The sequence below is a fragment of the Periplaneta americana genome, chromosome 14 (genome assembly GCF_040183065.1).
Source record: "Periplaneta americana isolate PAMFEO1 chromosome 14, P.americana_PAMFEO1_priV1, whole genome shotgun sequence".
Classification (NCBI taxonomy): Eukaryota; Metazoa; Arthropoda; class Insecta; order Blattodea; family Blattidae; genus Periplaneta; species Periplaneta americana.
Genome location: NC_091130.1, coordinates 84,564,539 through 84,588,154, shown reverse-complemented (window position 1 = coordinate 84,588,154; position 23,616 = coordinate 84,564,539). Strand labels below are relative to the sequence as shown.

At 34.4% G+C, this 23,616-nt stretch overlaps 1 protein-coding gene across 1 annotated transcript in view; it reads left to right on the top strand.

Annotated features, from left to right (window-relative positions):
- Obp73a (Odorant-binding protein 73a) overlaps positions 1–23,616 on the top strand; it is a 69,690-nt gene that overhangs the window by 29,222 nt on the left and 16,852 nt on the right. The window contains exons 3-4 of the mRNA XM_069845700.1: positions 417–508; positions 10,623–10,658. Coding sequence (XP_069701801.1) covers positions 417–508; positions 10,623–10,658 — 128 coding nt within the window. The remainder of the gene's footprint in view (positions 1–416; positions 509–10,622; positions 10,659–23,616) is intronic.

The following is a 23,616-nucleotide window of genomic DNA, read 5'->3' as shown; positions in this document are numbered from 1 at the left end:
ACTCGGAATGCTAGTAACCAACTAACCCAACACCCCTCCAGTTTAGTGTGAGGGCGAGTCCAAGCAAACGAACTAAAATGCGTCCCTCGCGCCGGTGCCATAACTTCTCGTCCAGGTTCTAACTTTCGGTGCTGGACCCCAGACTCATCCCACCGGTATTATCACCTTCATCTCATTCAGACGCTAAATAACCTAAGATGTTGATAAACCTACTAACCTACGAACAGTAAAGTCAGGACGAGTTTCACTCCGGGTATAGAAGGCGACTGGAAAATGACCAAGTGACAGGCAATTACAAAGATAAATATTTACAACAGTGTGACAGTTTTCTTGACAACATAAGAATACTTCAAGAATAGAAATAGTTGTTTCTGATTTCACTTACTTATTCTGTGTGTTTATACTTTCTTCTACAGAAGCGCTAGACGAATTGGAAGTGTCTACAGACGCCCTGACGTCACGAACTAAGCGCGAAGCGTTTTCAGAAGACGAGAAGAGGATCGCTGGGGTGAGTCAACATTGAAATGGAATCATTTCTCGTGAAGGATATTCAAGAACCTTGTAAATAATGGAAGAGACAGAACACCGTAAATTGAGAGGTTTTTTTTTAGTAATATTGAATCAGCGTACTCACAAAGTGAAGGTTCTTTTGCAACATAGCCTTTTAAACTAAACTTTGCACATAATACGATCTAAGCGGAAATGACTTATTTTTCCAATTAAGATTTTCTCAGTGCATCAGTATTGAAATTATAGTTTCTACAAATTTTGTCTTCTTCAGAAAGAGTCTTTTTTAATAAATATGTGACCACAAATCATAAATGTATGCAATAAGAGCCACGCATACATTTTATTTTCCGTAGAAAATGGACTATTTCAGTGGGAATAGAATACAATAAAGGATGAACAAAAAGTATGGAATATTGCTAATAACCTCTTAAATTTTAGTTATACAAAAAACGGTTTATACAAAAGCTGTTGCAGACAAACGATAAAATAAGATACCAATGTTTCAAAAAAATTAGTTAGTAAGGTATACAGAGTGTGGCAATAAACTTTATTTTTTTTAAATGGCACGCTATATTAAAATTTACAATTCTGAATCTCCATTTAATTGTACATTTACATATGTAGAAATTAAACCCATTCACCCGTTTCATGTCTTTTAATTATTATTTATTAAACTCGTTTCAAATTTGAGACAAATAAGTAGAATACAATACAGGATGAACAAAAAGTATGGCATATTGCTAATAACTTGTTAAATTTTAGTTATACAAAAAAAAAAAGTTTTATACAAAAGCTGTTAGAACAAACCATAAAATATGATACCAGTGTTCCAAAAAAGTTAGTTATTCAGGTATACAGGATGTGACAGTAAATTTTATTTTTTCAAATGGCACCCTATATTAAAATTTACAGTTCTAAATATCAATTAAATTGTACGTATGAATATGCAGAAATTAAACCCATTCACCCTTTTCATGTCTTTTGATTATTTATTAAACTTGTTGAAGACTTCAAACTTGAGACAAATAAGTAGGTAAAATCATGTTGATACCTCTGATTGAGGTCTGGCTGATATGTATATCTATTATCAGGCAGTACATCTCGCTTTGACGATATGTGTCAATTGTGTCAAAGGAAAAACAATTGTTTGTACGCATCTGAAATCTGATTAGTGGAATATGTAACTAATCGGCGATGTATGCATTGGAGGGGGAAAGAAACTGGCCACCCTACCCCATTATTTCCTGGCCTAGTTGCCTAGTTGAGTGATGCCTTATTGGTGTTACTTATGAGGTTCAAACCTGTCTTCGGACAGTTGACGGAACAACAATTTTATTATATTGAGTAGGTCATAAAACTAAACAAAACACTATTATTAACCAAACTTGACAACAGATTCTCAAAATGAGAACCATTCACAGCCAAAGAATGTCCCAGTCTATCACGAAAATAGTCCCTTGTCTTTCTCACACTGATCTGATCTGTTCCATCTCATATTTTTTACAGTAGACTTTTTTCGTGATAGATTTGGACATTCACATTGTTTGGCTGTGAATGGTTCTCATTTTTAGCATCTGTGGTAAAATTTGGTTAGTCATAGTGTTTTGTTTACTTTTACGGCTTACTCATTATGATTTTACATACTTATTTGTCTCAAGTTTGAAGTCCACGAAACAAGTTTATAAAACGGGGGAATGGGTAAAATTTCTACACATTCATTCATAAAATTTAATGGAGATTCGGAATATGTAGATTTTAATATAGGGTGCCATTAAAAAAATAAAGTTTAATGTCGCACCCTGTATATCTGAACAACTAACTTTTTTCGAACACTGACATCATATTGTATGGTCTATCTCCAACAGCTTTTGTATAAAACTTTTTCTATTGTGAAATTAAAATTTAAGCAGTTATTACCAATATTGAATACTTGTTGTTCAGTCTGTATACATGTTCATAAAACTAGCATGCGTTTATTTCTTTAAGATGCAAATAAATGTCACATAAGTAACATTACAGTAGAGCGTCTCGTTTAGGCACAGTGAAAACGTAAACAAAGTGCATTTATCGTGTGGCGGGAGGACGAACCGTACGATAAACACGAGGGATGCACAAGGTTTTAGTTACAACATTTATGGCGGAGCATTAATTGAAATTATATTTTCCAAAAACACACAAAACAAAAGAACACAAATTGCATAACGTTATCATATACACATTTTAACGAACAAGCAGTTGTAACGTTGAAATACTCGTAATTCAATATAACAAATCAAATTTTGCCACTTATATGATGTTGCTTTCAAGCAGCATTTTTTTCGGTCATGAATTTCATTCTCTGTATGACTAACTTAATATCACCGTTTTCTGTGGCCGAATTAGCAAAGCTACAGTACTGTAATTATGTTTCGGAAATAGTGTTGTCACTTCAGATCAATATACTGTAGTTTTGTTAATTTGGTACAGAAGACGGTGATATTATGTTAGTCATACAAAGAATGAAATTCATGACCATAAAAATTTCTGCTTGAAAGCAACATCATATAAGTAGCAAAATTTGATTTGTTATATTGAATTATTTCAACATTACAATTGTTTGTTTGTTAAAATGTGTATATGATAAGTTAACGTCATGCACTTTGTGTTCTTTCGTTTTGTGTGTTTTTGGAAAATATAATTTCAATTAATGTTCGCCATAAATGTTGTAACTGAAACCTTGTCCATCCCTCGTGTTTATCGTACCGCTCGTTCTCCCCCCACACGTTACCCGCACTTTCTTTACGTTTTCACTGTGCCTAAACGAGACGCTCTACTGTATTTGAATCCAGTTTTATTGGTGTGGCAGAAGTGCGACTTATTCTCGTAGCGAAGTTAAGAAATCAGGGTCTTTGCCTTCCTGCGCTACATAGAATGAAAATTAGTATTTTAATTAATTTTAGCGGTCAGTAATTTGTTCTTATTTGCCATAATTGTCATCTCTTTTAGTTATTTAATTACATTACGTGATATGCAAATGTATGTCACAATAATTTGTAGAAAATGACCGCAACGAACTGCAGGCAAATGCCAGCGAGCGTTTACTGTCGGTTAAGCAACTTAATGTAATGCATGTTATAGCACCGTGTCATTAAAACTGACGTTTCATTACACCGGATAACGGCCATAATTGAAGCATGTGTATCTTACAAGAGATTGCAGTGTTGAGCACCTCATTACAGTAATGCGAGGTGTTTTTACTTTGATGTTAAAATTTTATAGGGGCTATTAAGATTAAAAAATGCCATACTTGCATCAACACCACGTCCATTGGCATTCTTTTGCTAACAAATAAAAGAATCGGAATGAAAACATACTTAGAAAATCAGTCTGACATTCTGCTGTATGGAATAATGCAATTATTTTAATTTTATTAATGTGACTTGTTTCAATTTAAGTTATGGAAAATATATAGTTTTTGACGTTTATTCTTCAATATGTCTTTTCTTTCGTCCCAGAAATAAGCGACATAACTTCAGGAATGTGTTCATCATATGTAAATAATGAAAACAGTTTATAAGCATACAAGTTCGGAAATGTTTAGTTTCTGAGTTTAGCTTTCACAACACGTATTACTAAGGTGTTCGAAATGTCTCGTTGCCCGCAAGTACTTTAATGGAAGGTATCCTGGTCAGTGGATCGGGAGAGATGGATCAATTGCCTGGCCTCCATGCTCGCCTGATTTAAACCACTTGAATTTATACTTGTGGCGTCATTTAAAAGTACTGGTGTATTTCGGTGCCACATGTGGCCAATCTCTCCAATCGAATTATAGCAGATTGTGAAGCAATACAAACATTCCAAGAATTTGTAAGAGTCTTCGCGAGGCCATGAGACGTGTATGTGCGGCCTGTTTTGAGGCAGGAAGTGGACATATTGAATATCTTCTCTCGGGTATTATGAAGAACTAAATGTCATAGACCACCTCCGGTAGATAAAGACTTTCCGATTGACATCTAGAGAACTAAGCATTTCCGGACTTGTGTTTACAGTGTGGAAGTGAAATAACCCTGCAAATTGAAAGAGACGATAGGGTACACTTAAAAGAATAGAAAATCTACTTACGTTTTTTGAACAAATGTATAGTTAATTAAAAAATTAAATTGAAAGTTTCAGCAGTCTGGCAACATCGCCGCTAACACACTGCTCTTTCTTCTCGTAATACAGATGTAAGAGGTCAACGAACTCAGATCTGTCTCCATAGGTGAACGTCTCTCTCTCTCTCTCTCGTCCACGATATCGAAATACGTCAGAGAAATAAATTATTATTTTTAGATTTTCTATCGATATGGACAAAAGTCGCGATCCTACTCCCAGTAGTTACCGAATAAGAGGGTGTTAAACATTCGGGGGTAAAAAACTTTTTTCTGAGAAAACTATGAACTTTTCATCAATGTACAGTAGTACTACACTTTTTTGTTACATACAACATGAGTTATTCGCTCTGAAAATTTGCAGGGTTATTTTACTTCCATCCTACATTTAAACTGTTTTCATTGTTTACATATGAGGAACACATTTACGAAATTATGACACTTATTTATGGAACTGCCTCTATAAATGATGTAGATAAATTCGGTCGAAATATTTTGTGAGTTCATGATAGATGGGTTCAAGCAATTTTAACAATAAACACGTGTCCGATAATTTCAACCTTCGTCGTTGGGAGGTATCGAAGTCGTTAATATAGTATACGTCTCTTTGAATAGGCTTTGCTGTCTGAGACTAGAGTCTTGAGTTTGGTTACCTAAAGCCTCCAAGCGACCCGCAACAGTGTAAGTACGTATGGACTATAGATCGGCGTCAGCCAACTCTACTAGACAGTTCAAGTCTGCTGTCCAGCGAACATGCGAAAACAAAACAAAGCTGGGCGCTTTGAGATCAGTGCCCTAATAGGAGAATTTGGTAGCGAGCACTTCATTATGAAGGAAGAACATGCATTTTATCAGAGAGAAAGATAATTTTTTTTATTTCAAATACTTAAAATGTTTACAGTCATTCATCGTAATGTATAGAGACTCTTAAAGCACGAACTTGTAATTTGTTTTATTTTAAGTTTGTGCTGATATTTATGTTTTCATTTGTTAATTTCAACTTTTAATAAAATCTTATTTTAAAAATCAGAGATGCACAAATTCCGGATACCATGTAGCCATGGCGACTAAAAATTATTATGTGGTGCCTGAATTGTTCATTATGTTCAAAATTTTTTAAGACTTCGGTTTCTTTTATGTCACCATGACTAATACATAAAGTTAAGAAAAGCGGCCGTAGAAAGAGATTCGAATGTGCTTCTTAGATTAATATAGTTATAAATTTTGTTGCTCATCTCAAGATAGTCACCACAGTCTAGTATATACAGTCACGAAGTTCAATACGTAGTAAATATGCATCCATAGATAGTTGCTAACCACTAGGATCGCTAATATCGCCTCATTACAGACAATGGGAAATAGTACCTGCACAGTCTATTGTTCCTAGCACCCTCACAAATCAAGCTTCGTGATTGTATATACTAGACTGTGTTGTCACTACATAGCTTCAACGGACAGCACAGAGCGTCTATGAGAGAGTGTATTTGTATTGCATAAATATTTAATATTGTTTAATATATTTCAGTAAATGTATCATCTTAGCTCGAATGGTTTTCTCAATGTGTGCGCAAAATGTGGTGGCCACCGAAAATAAAGAAGAATGACTGTTGAAAATGTTGAGTTTTGTCTAACCGTGGTAAAAAAAATTATATCTTTTATTGCATATTATGCTGCCCCTTAATAAATACTTCGTTATTATTGTTGGTATTTCGTACATGAGTACTATTCCTATTGTACACCGACTTATACACATAGGTACATGAACAGATGTAAAAACACAGTACCGGAGCGTGGAGGGAGAGACCGCAAAGTGAAACTAGTATGATCGAGGTATACCTAACTTGTGTTCAAAGTAACCAAACGCAGAACTCTATTATGACGAATCATATGCGGAAGGGAGGGAATTCAGATGTTTACAATTCTTAGACTAAAACTTTAACAGAAAAGCGAAGACAAACTAATATCGTAGAACTCAGAAACTAAACAAAAGTCAATATAGCCTATTAAGTTTTCCATAGAGCATTTCAAAATTCAAAATTGAGTGATATTATTTAAATTACACTAAAATTAAGTAAACTACAGACTTTTTCGTGTGCAAAAAATGAAAATAATATAGTCATAAAGATCTTCATTCATTCATAGTGTTCTGTTCAAGGGCAGGTCTTTTACTGAAAATCCTTCTCCAAACTTTCCTATTTTCTGCCTTCCTCTTAGTCTTCGCATATGATCCATATACGAGGGGGGAATCAAATATGAGCCGGAATTGTTCTTTTTTTATTTTATTGAATCAACCAAAACAAAAAATACACCCACCTCATTTTTCTACATAGTTTCCTTTTTCTCCTCCAGATAAGTTTTCAGCATAATTCTTTCTCCACCCACTATTTCCAACACAGCTTCATTTCTTATTCTGTATGTTCATTTCACACGCTCCATTCTTCTCCATATTCACATTTCAAATGCTTCTATTAACTTCTCTTCACTTCGTTTTAATGTCCATGTTTCTGCCGCATACAATGCCACACTCCACACAAAGCACTTTACTAATATAAAGGCCTTATTTTTCTTTTATAGTTACTAACTCTTCAACAACTTTATAAAAAAAATTTTCTTTTTGAAATTTTATTGCTATCTCAGAACGAAGTTAAAGCACACCCAGTAATACATAAAGAGGAATATAGAGGTCAATCTAAGAGATTCCTTAACAATAATAAACATGTTCACTATAAGTGCAAATTACGAAATGATATCAAGTTTTTTTAAAGGGCAATTCATATTATAAAAGCATATCTTCAGGTAGTTTTCGTTGAAAATAGAGTAAACTAGACTTTTGGTCAAAATCATGATGTTGAGCACCAGTAACTTTATGAGATGATCCGCGGAATTTTTTCACTAACAAGCAAACATTCTCATGGGAACAGATAAAAAAGTTATTTTTTTCTTTCGCCATGTTAATAATGTCGAAAAAAAGTGCTTATACAAATTTTGGCCACTCGAGCGCAATTACGAGGGCCGCCGAGATAGTAAGTTCCCTGGGGCCGTTACAGAAAGAAAACACAATTTCATGTAAAGATTTATTGGAACAGACAAAGCGATTGTTGAGCTATTTTTCAACATATTCCCCACCGGAATTGAGACTTTTGTTATACCATGGGATGAACAGAGAGATGCAGACGGTGTCACACAATGATTACGATCCCAGGCGGCAGACTTCTACGACACAAGAATACAAAAATGATCCCAGGACATGAAAACTGTCTCAGTTCCGGTGGGGATTATGTTGAAAAATAGCTCAACAATTTTATTGCTGTATCTGTTCAAATAAATCTTTCCATAAAATTGTTTTCTTTCTGTAAACGGTCCCAGGCAAACTTACCTTTGGGACGGTCCTCGTAATTGCGCTGGAGTGGCCAAAATTCGTATAAGCACTTGTTTCGACATTATTAACATGGTGGAAGAAAAAAACCTTTTTATCTGCCTCCATAAGAATATTTTATTGTAAGCAAGATATACAGAGTGAACCATAAGTAATGCCATTAACTTAAAGAGGTTATTCTTTGAGATATTTCAAATAAAAATTTAAATCAAATTTTGCTCGTTTTTGCTTCCATTTAGAGACAAGTATTGTTTTATATTAAACATTTCATATAGTGTTTTTGGAAAACCACAGACTTAATTCTCAATATGTTCAGTCAATTTAAGGGAACAGTATATTATGATAATAAATTATTGATATAGTTTTAGTTTTGTCCCTTAAATGTGCAGAAATTTGTTCCGTGCAAATGTAACATTGTAAAATTCATTCGCAGAACGAAAGATTATATTTGATCCGATCAAATTCAATTCGAAGCAACAATAGACTTTCACAATGGCGACCAATTTATAGTGGAGTACGACAAAGCTGTGGTTTTTCACCACTTCTGTTCATTATACTCGTATATATAAACAGAATCGTTCTGCACATTTAAAGTGCAGAAATAAAAATTATTTCAATAATTTATTATCATAATACACTGAGCTTATTGGGAATTAAATCAATGGCTTTCCCAAAACACGCTATGAAATGTTTCATATAAAACATTTTTTTTCGCGAAAAAGAAGCAAAAATGAGCAAAATAAAGTTGTATTAAACTATTTTGTGTGAAATATCTTAAAGAATAACTCCCTGAAATTAATAACATTATTTACAGTTCATTCTGTTTATTCAGAAACAAGCTGAACTCCTATTTCGTTATGCAACTGTTTATTTCTAATAAAGCAAAAGACTTTAGCAGCCAACAAATCTTGTTATAATAATAACGAATATTCTACGGTACAAAACTCTCCTGTTGGAATGTGGAAACAATCGTGTGATTATTGTTAATAATCGCTACATTCCATGTTTTCCTTGAGTTGTAACTTATAAGATCTGCCAAAGTAAAGATAATTGAGAATAGTAAAAAAAAAAAAAAAAAAAAAAATCCTCGTCTGGTAACATTCCCAAAAGTCAGCCAGAAATATTCCCAAATAAACTTCTTCCCGTCGAATATTTCTTTTGGAAATAATCCCACACGCTTCTGTATGCTGACGACCTTCAATGCTACATCTCTTCCCGCTTAGACCGAGTAAACGACGCTATACGTACCGGTAGATAAACTGAACGAAGACATTGACTCGATTGTGACATGGACAAAGAAACTCCATCTTAAAATCAATCCTGGAAAGACACAAGCAATTATATTAGGACACAAACGGCAAACCGATTCTGTAAAACATCTCGACATTTCAGTTCTTCAGAAAAAAATCTAAGCATTCTCACGGATAATAATCCCAACTGGGACATGCAAATCACAGAAACCTGCACGAAAAGTATATTCTATCATCCATGTGCTAAAAAGGATAAATGTTCATCTTCCCTCTTGCTTAAAAAGTATCTTGTGTAGACGCTTGTATTTCCCTATTTTGACTATGCTGACATTTTACTGACTGACCTTTCCAGCGACAACAAAAGAAACTTCAACGTGCTCATAATGTGTGTGTACTTTTTGTAAGCAATGTTCGTAAATATGATCATATTACCCCATCCCTGGAAGCAATTGGTTGGCTTAAACTAGATAAGAAAAGAAATTTACATTCACTTCTCTTTCTCTTCGAAATCTTTAACTTTTCTATTCCTTCGTACCTGTCGTCTCGCTTCACTTACCTTTCTTCCCACCATAATCTGAACATACGCTCTCGCTATGAAATAATACTAACAATACCATCCCATCGCTACTCCTCATACTCATTCTCTTTCACAATAGCCCTGCCAAGACTCTAAAATTCGCTACCTGCTAGCATCAGGGACTGTCTAAATAAAATTGAATTCAAATGCACACTTACGAGGCACTTGGTCAGTAATTGAGACTCGTTCAGACATGGTTTCTTGTAAATAGTTCTCTTAATCTATCACAAAATATTTCAATATCCGGTAATTTCATCACTATAGAATTGTGTTATTCTAGGTTTAAATTGTAATTCAGTAAATACAAAAAATATTCTTTGTTCTTAACTTCTATGATAAATTGCCTGGCTTCCATTAATCAGGTAATCTTTTCACACTTTGATTTTTATTGTAATTGTAATTGTAAATTGAATATTAATTGTAATTTTATTCTTCGTATTGTAGTTGTAATCCCCTGGTGGAGGGGCAGAGACAGAGAAGGCCTGACGACCTTATCTCTAGCAGATTAAATAAATAAATAAATAAATATTACTACTACTACATCTGTTTCTATTAGAGGGAGATAGAACTTTCATTTCTGATGGTAATCGAACTCCGTACTGTTATAGGCAATTGGTAAACAGACTGATGCCAATTTATGCACATCAAGAGAATTATCTCAAAAATTGAAGTAGGTCTTCCTTTACAAGCCAAGTAAATTAGCAAACACAATGTTCTTCTCAAAACCGAAGGACATCGCTGTTACGCATGACCTGACATGTCTGTCTGTCTTGTTACAGTGTCTCCTGCAGTGCGTCTACAGGAAGGCCAGAGCGGTAAGTACCTTCACCTACTAGAAAGTGCAAACAAGCTTGCATAAGTAAAGATTGAGAGGATAGATTACATGGGTCAGACCTCATTACTACCGACACGTCCGCGCAACAAAATAATTCTATTTCCTTGCGAAACAACAATTATACTGTAAAAACTGCATGGCATATAAGCATTAAGATGAGCAGAAGAGGATTGCATCATCAGTGTAGAGTTGATGCGTGTTATTAAGTATGTCATTTTACCACAGGAAAAATAAACGTAGCTGTTTATTATGTAAAATGTCAAATCAGAAAAAAGAAACAAATTAGATAAACAGCTAAAAATAAAGGAGGAAAGTAAAAAATACATGAAAGCCTATATACATATACATATACATACATACATATATATATATATATATATATATTATTTATATTTATATATACAGAGTGAACCGTAAGTAATGTCATAAATTTCAGGGGTAATTCTTGAGATAATTCTAACAAAAAGTTTAATATAATTTCGCTCGTTTTTGCTTCCTTTTCGTCTTAAAATGGTTTTATATGAAACATTTCATAGCGCGTTTCGGGAAAGCCATTGATTGAATTAATCAAATGTGCTCAATGAATTTAAGAGAGCAGTGTATTATGATAATACATGATTTAAAGAATTTCACTTTTGTCCTTTAAATGTGTAGAAATTTTATTCGAACTAATGTAACTTCTCGCTCTGCAAAGAAATTTTACAATGTTACATTTGTTCGGATCAATTTTCTGCACATTTAAAGGACAGAACTAAAATTCTTTCAGTAATTTATTCTCATAATATAGTACTCTTAAACTGACTGAGCATATTATCAATAATTCAATAAATGACTTTACCAAAATACGCTATGATATGTTTTAAATAAAACAATTTTTATCCCAAAAATGAATAAAAAACGAGCAAAATTATATTCAACTTTTTTTGTTTGAAATATCTCAGGGAATAAACCTATATACAGATAGATCTGTAGATACAGATAGGAAGGACAAATACAGGACGGAAGTATAAATAGGGCAAATGGACAAACAGAGTGAATAGATGGATGGATGGATAGATAGATAGATAGATAGATAGATAGATAGATAGATAGATAGATAGATAGATAGATAGATAGATAGATAGATAGATAGATAGATAGATAGATAGATAGATAGATAGATAGATAGATAGATAGATAGATAGATAGATAGATAGATAGATAGATAGATAGATAGATAGATAGATAGATAGATAGATAGATAGATAGATAGATAGATAGATAGATAGATAGATAGATAGATAGATAGATAGATAGATAGATAGATAGATAGATAGATAGATAGATAGATAGATAGATAGATAGATAGATAGATAGATAGATAGATAGATAGATAGATAGATAGATAGATAGATAGATAGATAGATAGATAGATAGATAGATAGATAGATAGATAGATAGATAGATAGATAGATAGATAGATAGATAGATAGATAGATAGATAGATAGATAGATAGATAGATAGATAGATAGATAGATAGATAGATAGATAGATAGATAGATAGATAGATAGATAGATAGATAGATAGATAGATAGATAGATAGATAGATAGATAGATAGATAGATAGATAGATAGATAGATAGATAGATAGATAGATAGATAGATAGATAGATAGATAGATAGATAGATAGATAGATAGATAGATAGATAGATAGATAGATAGATAGATAGATAGATAGATAGATAGATAGATAGATAGATAGATAGATAGATAGATAGATAGATAGATAGATAGATAGATAGATAGATAGATAGATAGATAGATAGATAGATAGATAGATAGATAGATAGATAGATAGATAGATAGATAGATAGATAGATAGATAGATAGATAGATAGATAGATAGATAGATAGATAGATAGATAGATAGATAGATAGATAGATAGATAGATAGATAGATAGATAGATAGATAGATAGATAGACAGTAGGGTGGTCAGGTAGATAGATGGATAAGTGGAATGATGAATGGGAGGGTTGATAGGTAGGTATATAGGTAGATGTAGATAGTGTATATAGACGAGGAGGGGAGACCTGGCATGTGAGCTGTGTGATAGAGGAAAGAATGAGCTATCAGAAACAGAATTTTTTTCGTGATGGTAAAATTATACGAATCTACCGACACGGAAGTTCATCTCAGACTAAAACCTATCTTCCCCCTGCATAACCATTGGTGATATACTCATGGCACATGATAAGGTCACAGGACAGGTCTTGCCTCCTCTACTGTACAAATGAATGGGTGGAGGCAAGGAAGGTCAGATCGGGACTCCTCTGTGGGATGAGAGAACTCCTCTGGTCACCTCTCTATGTGATTCTTCTCTGAGCTATCGCTTAATTCTTTTCCTGCGCCCATTCCGTATTGTAGTTCGTTTCTTTCTACATTTATATCAGATTCAGGTGGGTACTTTCTGTATTATGCTTTAATACATTAGTTAGACATCTGGCTTTTGAAGGAAGGAAAGGAATGATAAAATGAGTGGCTTCTTTCTAAGGCTGAATTTTCCTCTAAGAAGTCAAAGAGCTGGCTGGCACTTATGCAACAAAAGAAAGGTAGCAAATACTGACGTGCGACGGAGGGAATAAACGGTGTGTAGACGTAGAAATAGAAAACAGAGAAAGTTGGGAAGTCACGTATTTGCACAAAGAATTTATAATGCTGAATCTTGACTCTGACAGTAAGTCAGGCATGGTGCATCTGTTTACGTTGAACACGCCACCCTTACCTCTATTTTGTCAATATCTACTGAAGTTTGCCTTCTAGCGAGTACTAAAAAATGGAATCCACAAGAGAATAAGGCCTATTCATGCAGTAAGAAAAATATGAAGAACAGATATTTACAGATTAAAAATATATAGACCGAAATCGATGGTGGAAGAGAGTATTATTTTAGGCTGATGGAAACCACGAATGTTAGGTAATAATGCAGGGTAATAAATGAACTTCTTTATCCTCCTTATTACTTATTTGTAATAGGTGTCTTACCTTCCCCTGTAGCATCCTCGATGTAACGAGTTATGTAACAGACCACTTCAACAAGCAATTGCGTTCAGGTAGCCCGAGCCGTGGCGTATGGAGGTCATAGCCAGGGCTGTCCACACCCAGTTTCCAGTACACAAGGATAGGGCACGCCTTCAGGATCACATATTTAATAATTCTGTCCCGGATGGAAGATAAGGATATAAAAACGGAGTGTAGTACAACCAAATTATACAACGCTGAAAGGTTCTGAAGTTACTGACAACGAAACGTCCGGTCAACAATCTCTTTCGTTTAGGCATATATGCCTGTCTGCTTTCTTTATACTGGGATCTTCGTTTCCTCAAAGCTTAAGCTTCAATATATTAATGGAAAGGATCCCGGGTTGGAGGCTAGTGAGTGGTGATTCTAATTTTTCGTTACATGAAGCATAAAGTATTTTCGTCTTTCAAAGAATCGATTTTGAGATTTTCGCAGAAATACCAGATTTCTCATCATTCCGCAAACTTTAGGAGATATTTTTTGGCATTAGTAGCGAATGGAAAAGCAGAGTGTCTTATTGTTAGAGGTTATTTTGGTTTCTGCTGTAAACATATAAACAAATTTGTTACGCGTGAATGAACAGTTGTTGAAAAGTCTACCTGATATACACCGTGTCCCGCTTAAAACACCAATAAAATAAATGGCTGTAACTTAAAGGCTCGTCTCCACTATTAAACATTTAACAACAAAATGTTAAATTGTTTACCGTTAACATCCCAACATGCTGATTAAACATGTTAATGCTAATTTCATTTAACGCTTTGTCCACACTGTTAAACATGTTAAACTTGATTTTTTTTTGCGTAGTTCATCATAAACACTCTATGAGATTTTAATGTAGATAGTGTCTTATTTTCAAACCTTGGATAATGAATTCAGATGTTGATTTGACTTTTGTAATTGACTCTACTGCTTGTTACAAGGCCTTGAAAAGGAAGAAAATGAGTATGTGGGTGCGGCAATATCTTAGTAAAAGACACTATGCAGAAGACATTCTAAACGAGTTGGAGATTGATTTGGATTCAAAATCTTGCTGAGAATGTCAGAACACGATTTTAATGTAGTGCTGCAAAAATACTTCCTGTTACATCAAAGAAAGACACAATTTAAGAGGAGCCATTTCATCTCAATTAAAAAAAAATACAGCGCGATTGATTGACTATGATGGGACCTACGATATGATAAATGTTAAATGAACGGGTAATATCGTATAATTATTTTTTCTGAAGTTTTACGAACATTAACATACATCACCATCATCATACGACCATTACTGACGTCAACATAGCATTAACGTTTAGTGTACGATTAGAGTGCGAAAACTCTCTATTGCATTCTCGAGAACAATTTAGTAATAATTCCAGTTCTCTAAATCAGTCGGCCTTCTTTGTTTTGTTTCTGTGATCTTTTGCAGACACATCCCACAAACAAGGCCTTTCTATCAGTGCATTAATTTTATTCTAACGTATTTTCTTTCGTCCACTCCATTACTTCGAACAACTTACAGCCAACACCAAGGACCAATGATAGTATAAAAATCAACGAGTTACATAATCTTTCTAACTCGTTGATAAAAATGATCAAGATAACCGCCACAAAATCGGAAGTTAGTTGTTGCTATGGAAACTGTACGAACTTTGCCGAACTGTACCGACGCTGCACGAGCAAATGAATTGACTTGACGTGTTTTCCATTGCTGTTGGAAAACACGCCAACATGTTAAAAGTGTTAATTTCAACATACTCAGTTGAGACTTGAAATGTCCATATACATGTTAAATTCAACATGTTATATTTAACATGTTGTTTTTAAAGTTTAATAGTGGAGACGAGCCTTAAGATATACACTCCAAAGATAAATAAATGTACCTGGGTTTGGTAGTGCAGATCTTGCAATTTATGTAACAATGGTTGTTAAGAAGATTGAGAACTGAATAAATAATAACAAACTGTAAAATGAAAATTCATAGCTCTAATGGAAAACATATTTCATTGAAACAACATTTTCTTATACTTTAAGAGATGAAATTTTAATCTTCGGCACGGCAGATGCCACGCCTACCCAGGTATTTCTCAGCATATCAATAATGACATCATTTTTAATCGCAATGCGGATTCTGCACTTCAAATCATAGAGGTCAACCACTGGTGTTCTATACAATTGACCCTTTACGAATCCCCGTAATAAAAAGTACAAGGGTGTTAGATCTGGTGATCTTGGCGGCCAAGCTATGGTTTCGGTTCCTCTACTAATTCATTGTCTCGGAGAGTTGTCTTTAAGAAAACTGCTCAAGCTTCCACACAGCTCTAGGTTCAAAGAATTAACAGTTTATTATAATTTATTCATTTATAATTTCCGTGACAACCATTGTTACATAAATTGCAAGATCTGCACTACCAAACCTAGGTACATTTATTTCTCTTAGGCGTAGATATTTTAAGTTATAGCCGTTCCTTTTATTGGTGTTTTAAGCGGAACACAGTGCATTTTAATATTTTAAACGCAGATTTGAGTTAATAAAAAACTGAAATTAGAAATGATTACAATATACCAGAACAGATTTATGTAAATATATGTGAAATTGATTACATATAGCTGAAGTATATTTAAATTGTAGAATGTGTAAATGAATTTTAGTCAGTCATCCATCGCTGAATTATTATCATTTTAAATTTATTACAAATCTTGTTTTATCGCTATGCTACAGCTTGTCAAGTGTTTCCTCCAACGTAGACAATTTAGAAGACTATATACGTTCTGTCAATTGCTGTAGTTATTTTGAATACTTAACATGAATAATATCACAAAAAGAATAAGGAAAAACAAAGGACACGAGTTTTGAACACAAAATCTCTTTATTACCAACCTATTACCAGAACTAATCAGAGGAATGGACGTGGATTAACTGAAGATGCTGCAGATAGAAACTTTCGCTACCAGTATTTTGGAAATCGTTGAGAGTTGTATAATTAGACTTCACTGAACTTTTTCTTACAACACTAAATTCCAAGCTCATGAGATTCTGCGAACCCAATAGCGTAGCGTAGCCTATATCCTCATTTTAAATACAAACCTACATGAAACAGGGACTGGCTTGGCTTTTCGAGGGCCGGACCACGGAACCTTGTATAGGCCCACCAACTTCTTATTACCGATTGGAGGTGAGGTCGCTGCTTTCGCTACAAACAGGAAACATGCAACGAGCTTGGTAGTTCGGACTCCTGCCGTCGGTAGTTGGAACTTGGTTGGCCTATACTTACAATTAGGCTCGCGCCATATATATGCGATACTTATGCAAATCCGATAGGTCTTCAGAGTGACGTTCGTGAATCCGATGCTAGCAGGTGGGCCATTCTGCCTCAGCCCTGACAGAGCCAGGTCACATCCGCAGAATTGTACTTTCATGCTCAGAAATGCCTGGAAAATATAAACAGATCACTTGCGCTCCAAGCCTACTGTTAGGAACAAAACACGCCCTCGGTTATGCTCATTTGAGTGTAAGAGAAGAACTTTAGGCCTTAACTCTTCCAGGTAAAATAAAATTTATTATTATTATTATTATTATTATTATTATTATTATTATTATTATTATTATAAGTAAGCACGACAGACTCAGTGGCGGACAGTAGGAAAGGAGCTAGTCTTTGCGTATTAGATACCTCTTCAAAGACTAACTGCTTTCCAACTGTCCGCCACTGGGTCTATCGTGTTTACTTCTGAGGATAACCGCGGGCATGTTCTGTCTAAAACAGTAAGCTTGGAGCGCAAGTGATCTTTCTACATTTTCTGGCCGTTTCTAGCTTGAGCCCCTAGCCTCTAGGACCTGAAGTCCCAAACCCTTCTTATATCAGCATCGGAAACCCGTACTATTCCCAAGACTTCACTCCAGTCTATTTTTAACTATTGCAGATGACAGGTGAAATTATGGAAAGTTAGAATGTATTGGTAGAATGGTAGAGGGAAACGGGAGTACCCCGATCAAAAACTCTGCAACATTTGCTTTGTCCACTACAAATTTCATTACGACCTGGTCGGGGATCAACTCGGGCCGCCTGGGCGCTAGAGTTTGAGCCACAGACGCGACATGAAAGAGGGATACATTCAGAGAGAAATAACATAGAAAGACCTCCAACTCACCTTCGAGAGGCTATTGAAGCGATGTTAAAGCCAAGCCAATGGTGGCAAAAAATCGGAACTACATCTTAAATGACTGGAATGCAATGTGGTTAAATAGTACAAATGGTGAAATCACAAAATCACTATATTTTCCCACAGTTAAAGATAGACTAACCGTAAAGAATTATGAACCATCTTACTTATCCACGCAATTTATGACTGGACACTGAAAATTTAATTCATATTTTGAACGTTTCAAAATTGACAACCCAAATGGCTCTTCATGTCCCTTTGAAAACCTAACACAAACAGCCGACCACCTGTTATTTGAGTGCCCACTACAAGAACGCAAGAGATACCGGCTAGAAACCCACCTTAGCATGTGCGATACAACTTTCTCACCACCAATTACAAAAGTTCTTCTGAAGCAATGTTGCATAAAGGAATTTCACATATTTATTACAGGTGTATTTAAGACATTGTAGAAAATAACAGTATTTAGTAATAGTGTCCTATTTATTCTCTTGCAGCCAAATTTGTAACTTTTAAAAGTATAGTTATCATGTTGAAGTGTATGTGTTGTAGAGGATGCTTGATTTGTTGTGTATGTGAGTCATAGTTGTGGGATGCTTGATTGTGTTTGTATGACTATTGTGTATTAATTTATTATGTATGTTAGGGAAAGTTGCTTAATTGTGTTATAGAGTACCGCTATAAGAAATGTTTTGTTTATGTGTTGTAACTGTTTTCTGTATGTCTCAATTGATGACTGATGTTTGATTTGCAATCGCAATGTTTAAATTACGGATTGTTTGGGTTTTATTTTCATTGTGTAAGCTAATTTATTTTTCCTTTCAATTTGTTTTATGCTTAGGCCTATTTTTGTGTAAAATTATAGCCCTAGCATACATATATAATAACTCATGTTACACATCCCGATCGGTATTACAGGTATGCATTATACCTACGTACAAACAGTATTGTTACTAGCATTTTTGTATTACTTTCCAAAGAAGCGTAAGATTATTTAAAATGGAATGTTTAACTACAATATGTATACCACATATGGTTTTCGATTTGACATATGGATATAAGTAAAATGGTTGAACATTAAACTGAAAATCATTGATAACACGTTTCCTCTCCCACCAAATCTGTTCACAGCAACGGACTGTGTCTTTAATATTCTAACATAACAGGTTTGCCAACATCTAATTACTGAACATCTGAAGAAATGTGGCTAATACAGCTACTTTGTATTCGACTGTAATATTGTAAATAGACTATGTAAAAAGACGATTTTATAGTTCAGTAATAATAATAATAATAATAATAATAATAATAATAATAATAATAATAATAATAATAATATCAACGTATAAAACTGAAAAATCTTGTATATGATGAGTATTCATAATACAAAACTACTTCACATACAACTACAGATATTACACCAAAACCCAGGACTTGTCCATGGGATCACCCATTTCTAGCATATTAGCAGAAATATTCATACACATTATAGAACAGACATGCATACTAAACAAAGAGAACAAATACGCAGACAGCATGATATATTGCTACAGATACGTAGACGACATATTAATACTATACAGGTACAAAGGAAAAAAAAAAAGACAGATACAAAACCTACACCAACACATAAACAAAATATATCCAAAACTACGTTACACATTAGAAATCGAAAACAACAAATCCATAAACTTCCTAGACATCACAATAACAAATACACCTTCAAAAACTACAGAAAACCGACAAAAACAGCCACACACAAACACAAAACATCCAATCACCCAACACAACATAAACATGCTGCATTTCGAGCCATGATACTCAGACTACTCAACATACCAATGAGCCAGCAAGACTACAAAGAAGAAATAAATACCATCAAATACATAGCACAAGAAAATGGATAGAACCCAAACATAATAGACAACATAATAAGAAAGACAAAACATAATTATAAGAAACATAGAAAAACAACACAAACACAAGAACAAAAATAATACATCACATTAACATATAAAAACGAAAACACACACAAGATCGCATCTTCATTCGGGAAATTAAACTACAACATCGCATACAGAACACAAAATACTCCACAAAAGCATCTCAACACATAAACAAACAAATAGAACTTAACAGGTGTATACAAACTCACATGCAATATCTGTAACAGCTTCTACATCGGACAGACAGGCAGATCATTTCAAACACATTACAAAGAACACATCACAGCCATAATCAAATCACACAACACATCCTGATACAAAGAACACTTCATAAACTCCAACCACACCTACAGCAACATAGACACAAAAATGGAAATTATACATATCCAACCGGAAAACCAGAAATTAACAACTCTAGAACAATACGAAATATACAGACACACAAAAACACACCCATAACAAATCCTCACATAACTGAATTTCAGGAGATACACCATTTGATTCCACATTACACAACACAACACAAACGCATACCCCAGCAAAACAAATGAAGAAACCGGAAGACGCAAGGACTTCACTAGTTCTGAAGATGACTCCTAAGCTGAAAGTAGTCAACTAGGTATTTATAAACTTAATACAATATTAACATGTATTGTATTGTATTGTATTGTATTTATTAACATTCCATGATATTCATACATTGCTTTACAGCTAGAATATGGAACAAGTCAAAAAACTTAATACTATTATAAAGTCTTAATTTATAATCACAGTCTAGATGAAATATATACAGACGAGATTTACAATATAGTACAACACATAGTTTTAGTATCAATTTCATTAATTCACCTACAGAATAGAAGGCGTGAGAAATTAGGTACTGCTTTAATTTCGCCCTAAATAATCTTATGTTTTGAGTTTCATTTTTTATATCGATAGGGAGGCTAAAAAAAATTTACTGCCATATAACGCACTCCTTTTTCATAGCACGATAGACTTACCGATGGAGTATGAAAGTAATTTTTTTGACGTTTATTTATGCTATGAACTGTTGAATTAGTTACAAAGTTTTCACGATTACATACGAGGAAGATTATTACTGACAAACTATGGGCATTATTTGTAGTTTTTTGAAAATAGTCCTACACGATTCCCTAGATTTCCCACCTACTATTATTCTAATTACTCTTTTTTGTAATAGAAATATACTGTTACTATTTGTGGAATTTTCCCAGAATATTATTCCAAAACTCATTACCGAGTGGAAGTATGCAAAGTATATTGTTTTTAAGGTATTGATATTTACTGTCATTTGCATAGATCTAATAGCAAAACAAGCTGAATTTAGTTTGGGGGTAATTTCTTTAATATGATTTTTCCAATTTAACACATTATCGATTTTTAACCCAAGAAATTTGGTTGTTGTTTCTAATAGGGAGTTATTGTTAATTATTGCGCTAGAAATTTGCGAGGTTGAATTTGGACAGGATTTAAATTGAATTATGTTAGTTTTGTTACAATTTAATACCAATTTATTGACTGAGAACCAGTCACATATTTTGAAGAGAATTTCCTCTGTTGAAGATTGGAATGTGTTGTAGTTATTGGCTGTAATTACTGTACTTGTGTCATCTGCAAATAACATGGGATGACCTACATGTGAAAGTGACCATCATAAATTATATTCATCAGTGATATAGTGTTAAAAGTTGTGTAATCAAGGTGTATCATAATATCTGTTTAAATTTGTCATATTGGCAACACTTATAACTAGACTTCGTTGAATTGCCACACGCAGCATGCAATCAGGTTGTCGATGTACGGTAGTATAGAGGAGGTGAGCGACCGCCCGGTCTCGTAGTATAAGCAGTTCATGTTAAGAGTTGTGACCGGTCCAAATAGATAGAGCACCTACAGCTAATGTATACCTATGTAAGCACTTGTTTTTGCATTACTGTGGTTGGAATAGTCAAAGCTTAACATTTGTTCAGTGCAGACAAGAATTCAATCAAACATACTACAATGAGAATGTTGCTGTTCCAAATAATTGCCCCTGGAATACCCTTACCCCCGCAGCCAATCTTGACCCGTTGGGGAACGTGGTTGGATGCTGTTAATTATTATGCAGAACATTACGGCAAAATAATAAAGGTAATTGAGGCATTGGATAGCACAGACAGTTCCGCTGTTGCAGCTGTAAAATCATTGTCTTCTGAACAGCTGTTGAAAGATATTCTGTTCATTGATTCTAATTTTAAAATCGTGTCCAAAAGCATCATCCTGTTAGAATCGTCTAAACTACAACTCTCAGAAGCCCTTAATATAGTGGATGAAGTATCTCAAACCGCTATCCAAAATAACAATTCACTAATTTCAGAAAAAGTGAAATGTAAGTTGAGAAACATTATTGCTAAAAATTCTGCCTATTCACAACTTCGTATTATAAATGATGTACTATCAGGTCACGACAAGACATCTGAAGTTGGTGTACTAAAAAGTAGTGACTTTCCGTTCTTCAAATATGTACGTATTATATCGTGTACATTTTCCCAAAATAAAAACTTTTTAAGTGACCATCGGAGAAGATTACTTTGCAGTCGCTCAAAATGTACGTAACTCTTCACTGCAATGCACATATTCAAGGATGATGTGAGTATTTACATTTTAAGAGTTAATATATCTCACTATAAAATAATTGTGTATTTACATGTTTAGACATTTCCTATTTCAATGGTCATTCATTATATTTCTTGAATGCAGGATACAGGTTTTATTGTAACCACAGTATACTGCTCAGTGTTTACATTAGAGGCATACTCCATCCGTTGGACTCCCACTTCTCATTCAGTCTATACCGCGTGCGTAGTAAACCTTGCGATTCTCGTGGCAATTCCACGAAGTCTACTTATAACCAATTTCTTCCCATCATTCCTACCCGAACACAGCTGCCACATTCCGACTCAATGCGGTTAACTACGGAACTTCTATGAGGACGACACAAGTTCCATCATAAGAGTTAAACTCCCCTTGATAACATCTGTGCTCTCCAACTAGAAATCTAAGCCCGCTATGTATGTGACCGCTCGCGCGTGATGGGAATATGTATATTCCCACCATGCGCTCGCGTACCTTCGTCCCATACCGAAGGCAACACGCCACATTTGTATCATAGCATGACGCGCGGTCGAGTTGTAAGCAAGTTGTGTAATTACATTTCTTCATCCTTGATACGAATATCAAGGGAGAAAGCGGCTCTGAGATGTTACTCTATTGGAAATTTCCATCCAGATATTCCCTATGACGCTAATAAAAAAAAGAAAAGAACTTGCATGAAAGTGGGTTTTGAAACAAAAACGACGCTTTTACATAACCGTGTATCGTGCCAGCAGCGGGCTGGTTGGAAGGCCGAGCTCCGTCGGGAAGCGGCGTAAGAAAGTATCACTTCATTTGTTCTAATTTCATTGGGTACACATTGGACGTATGTAGGTCTGCAAGACATACTTCATTCTTTCAGCATACATCTTAACATGTTCTTTCATAGGAAATTAATCTCGTCCTTGTTTACGGGGTGTTTCAGTACTCAGTTTCATAAATCACTGAATTTACCTCCTACCATGCTCGTCACATACTAATAAAATGATCTGCTTGTAGTGTAACTCTGGACTACTCATGCAAGTTCATATTACTATATTATACTATTCCATTCGACAATTTTCCATTAATTCTTTAACAACTTTTTTATCTCTTATTACGGAGAAATTGTGATTCTGTAAGAAATCGT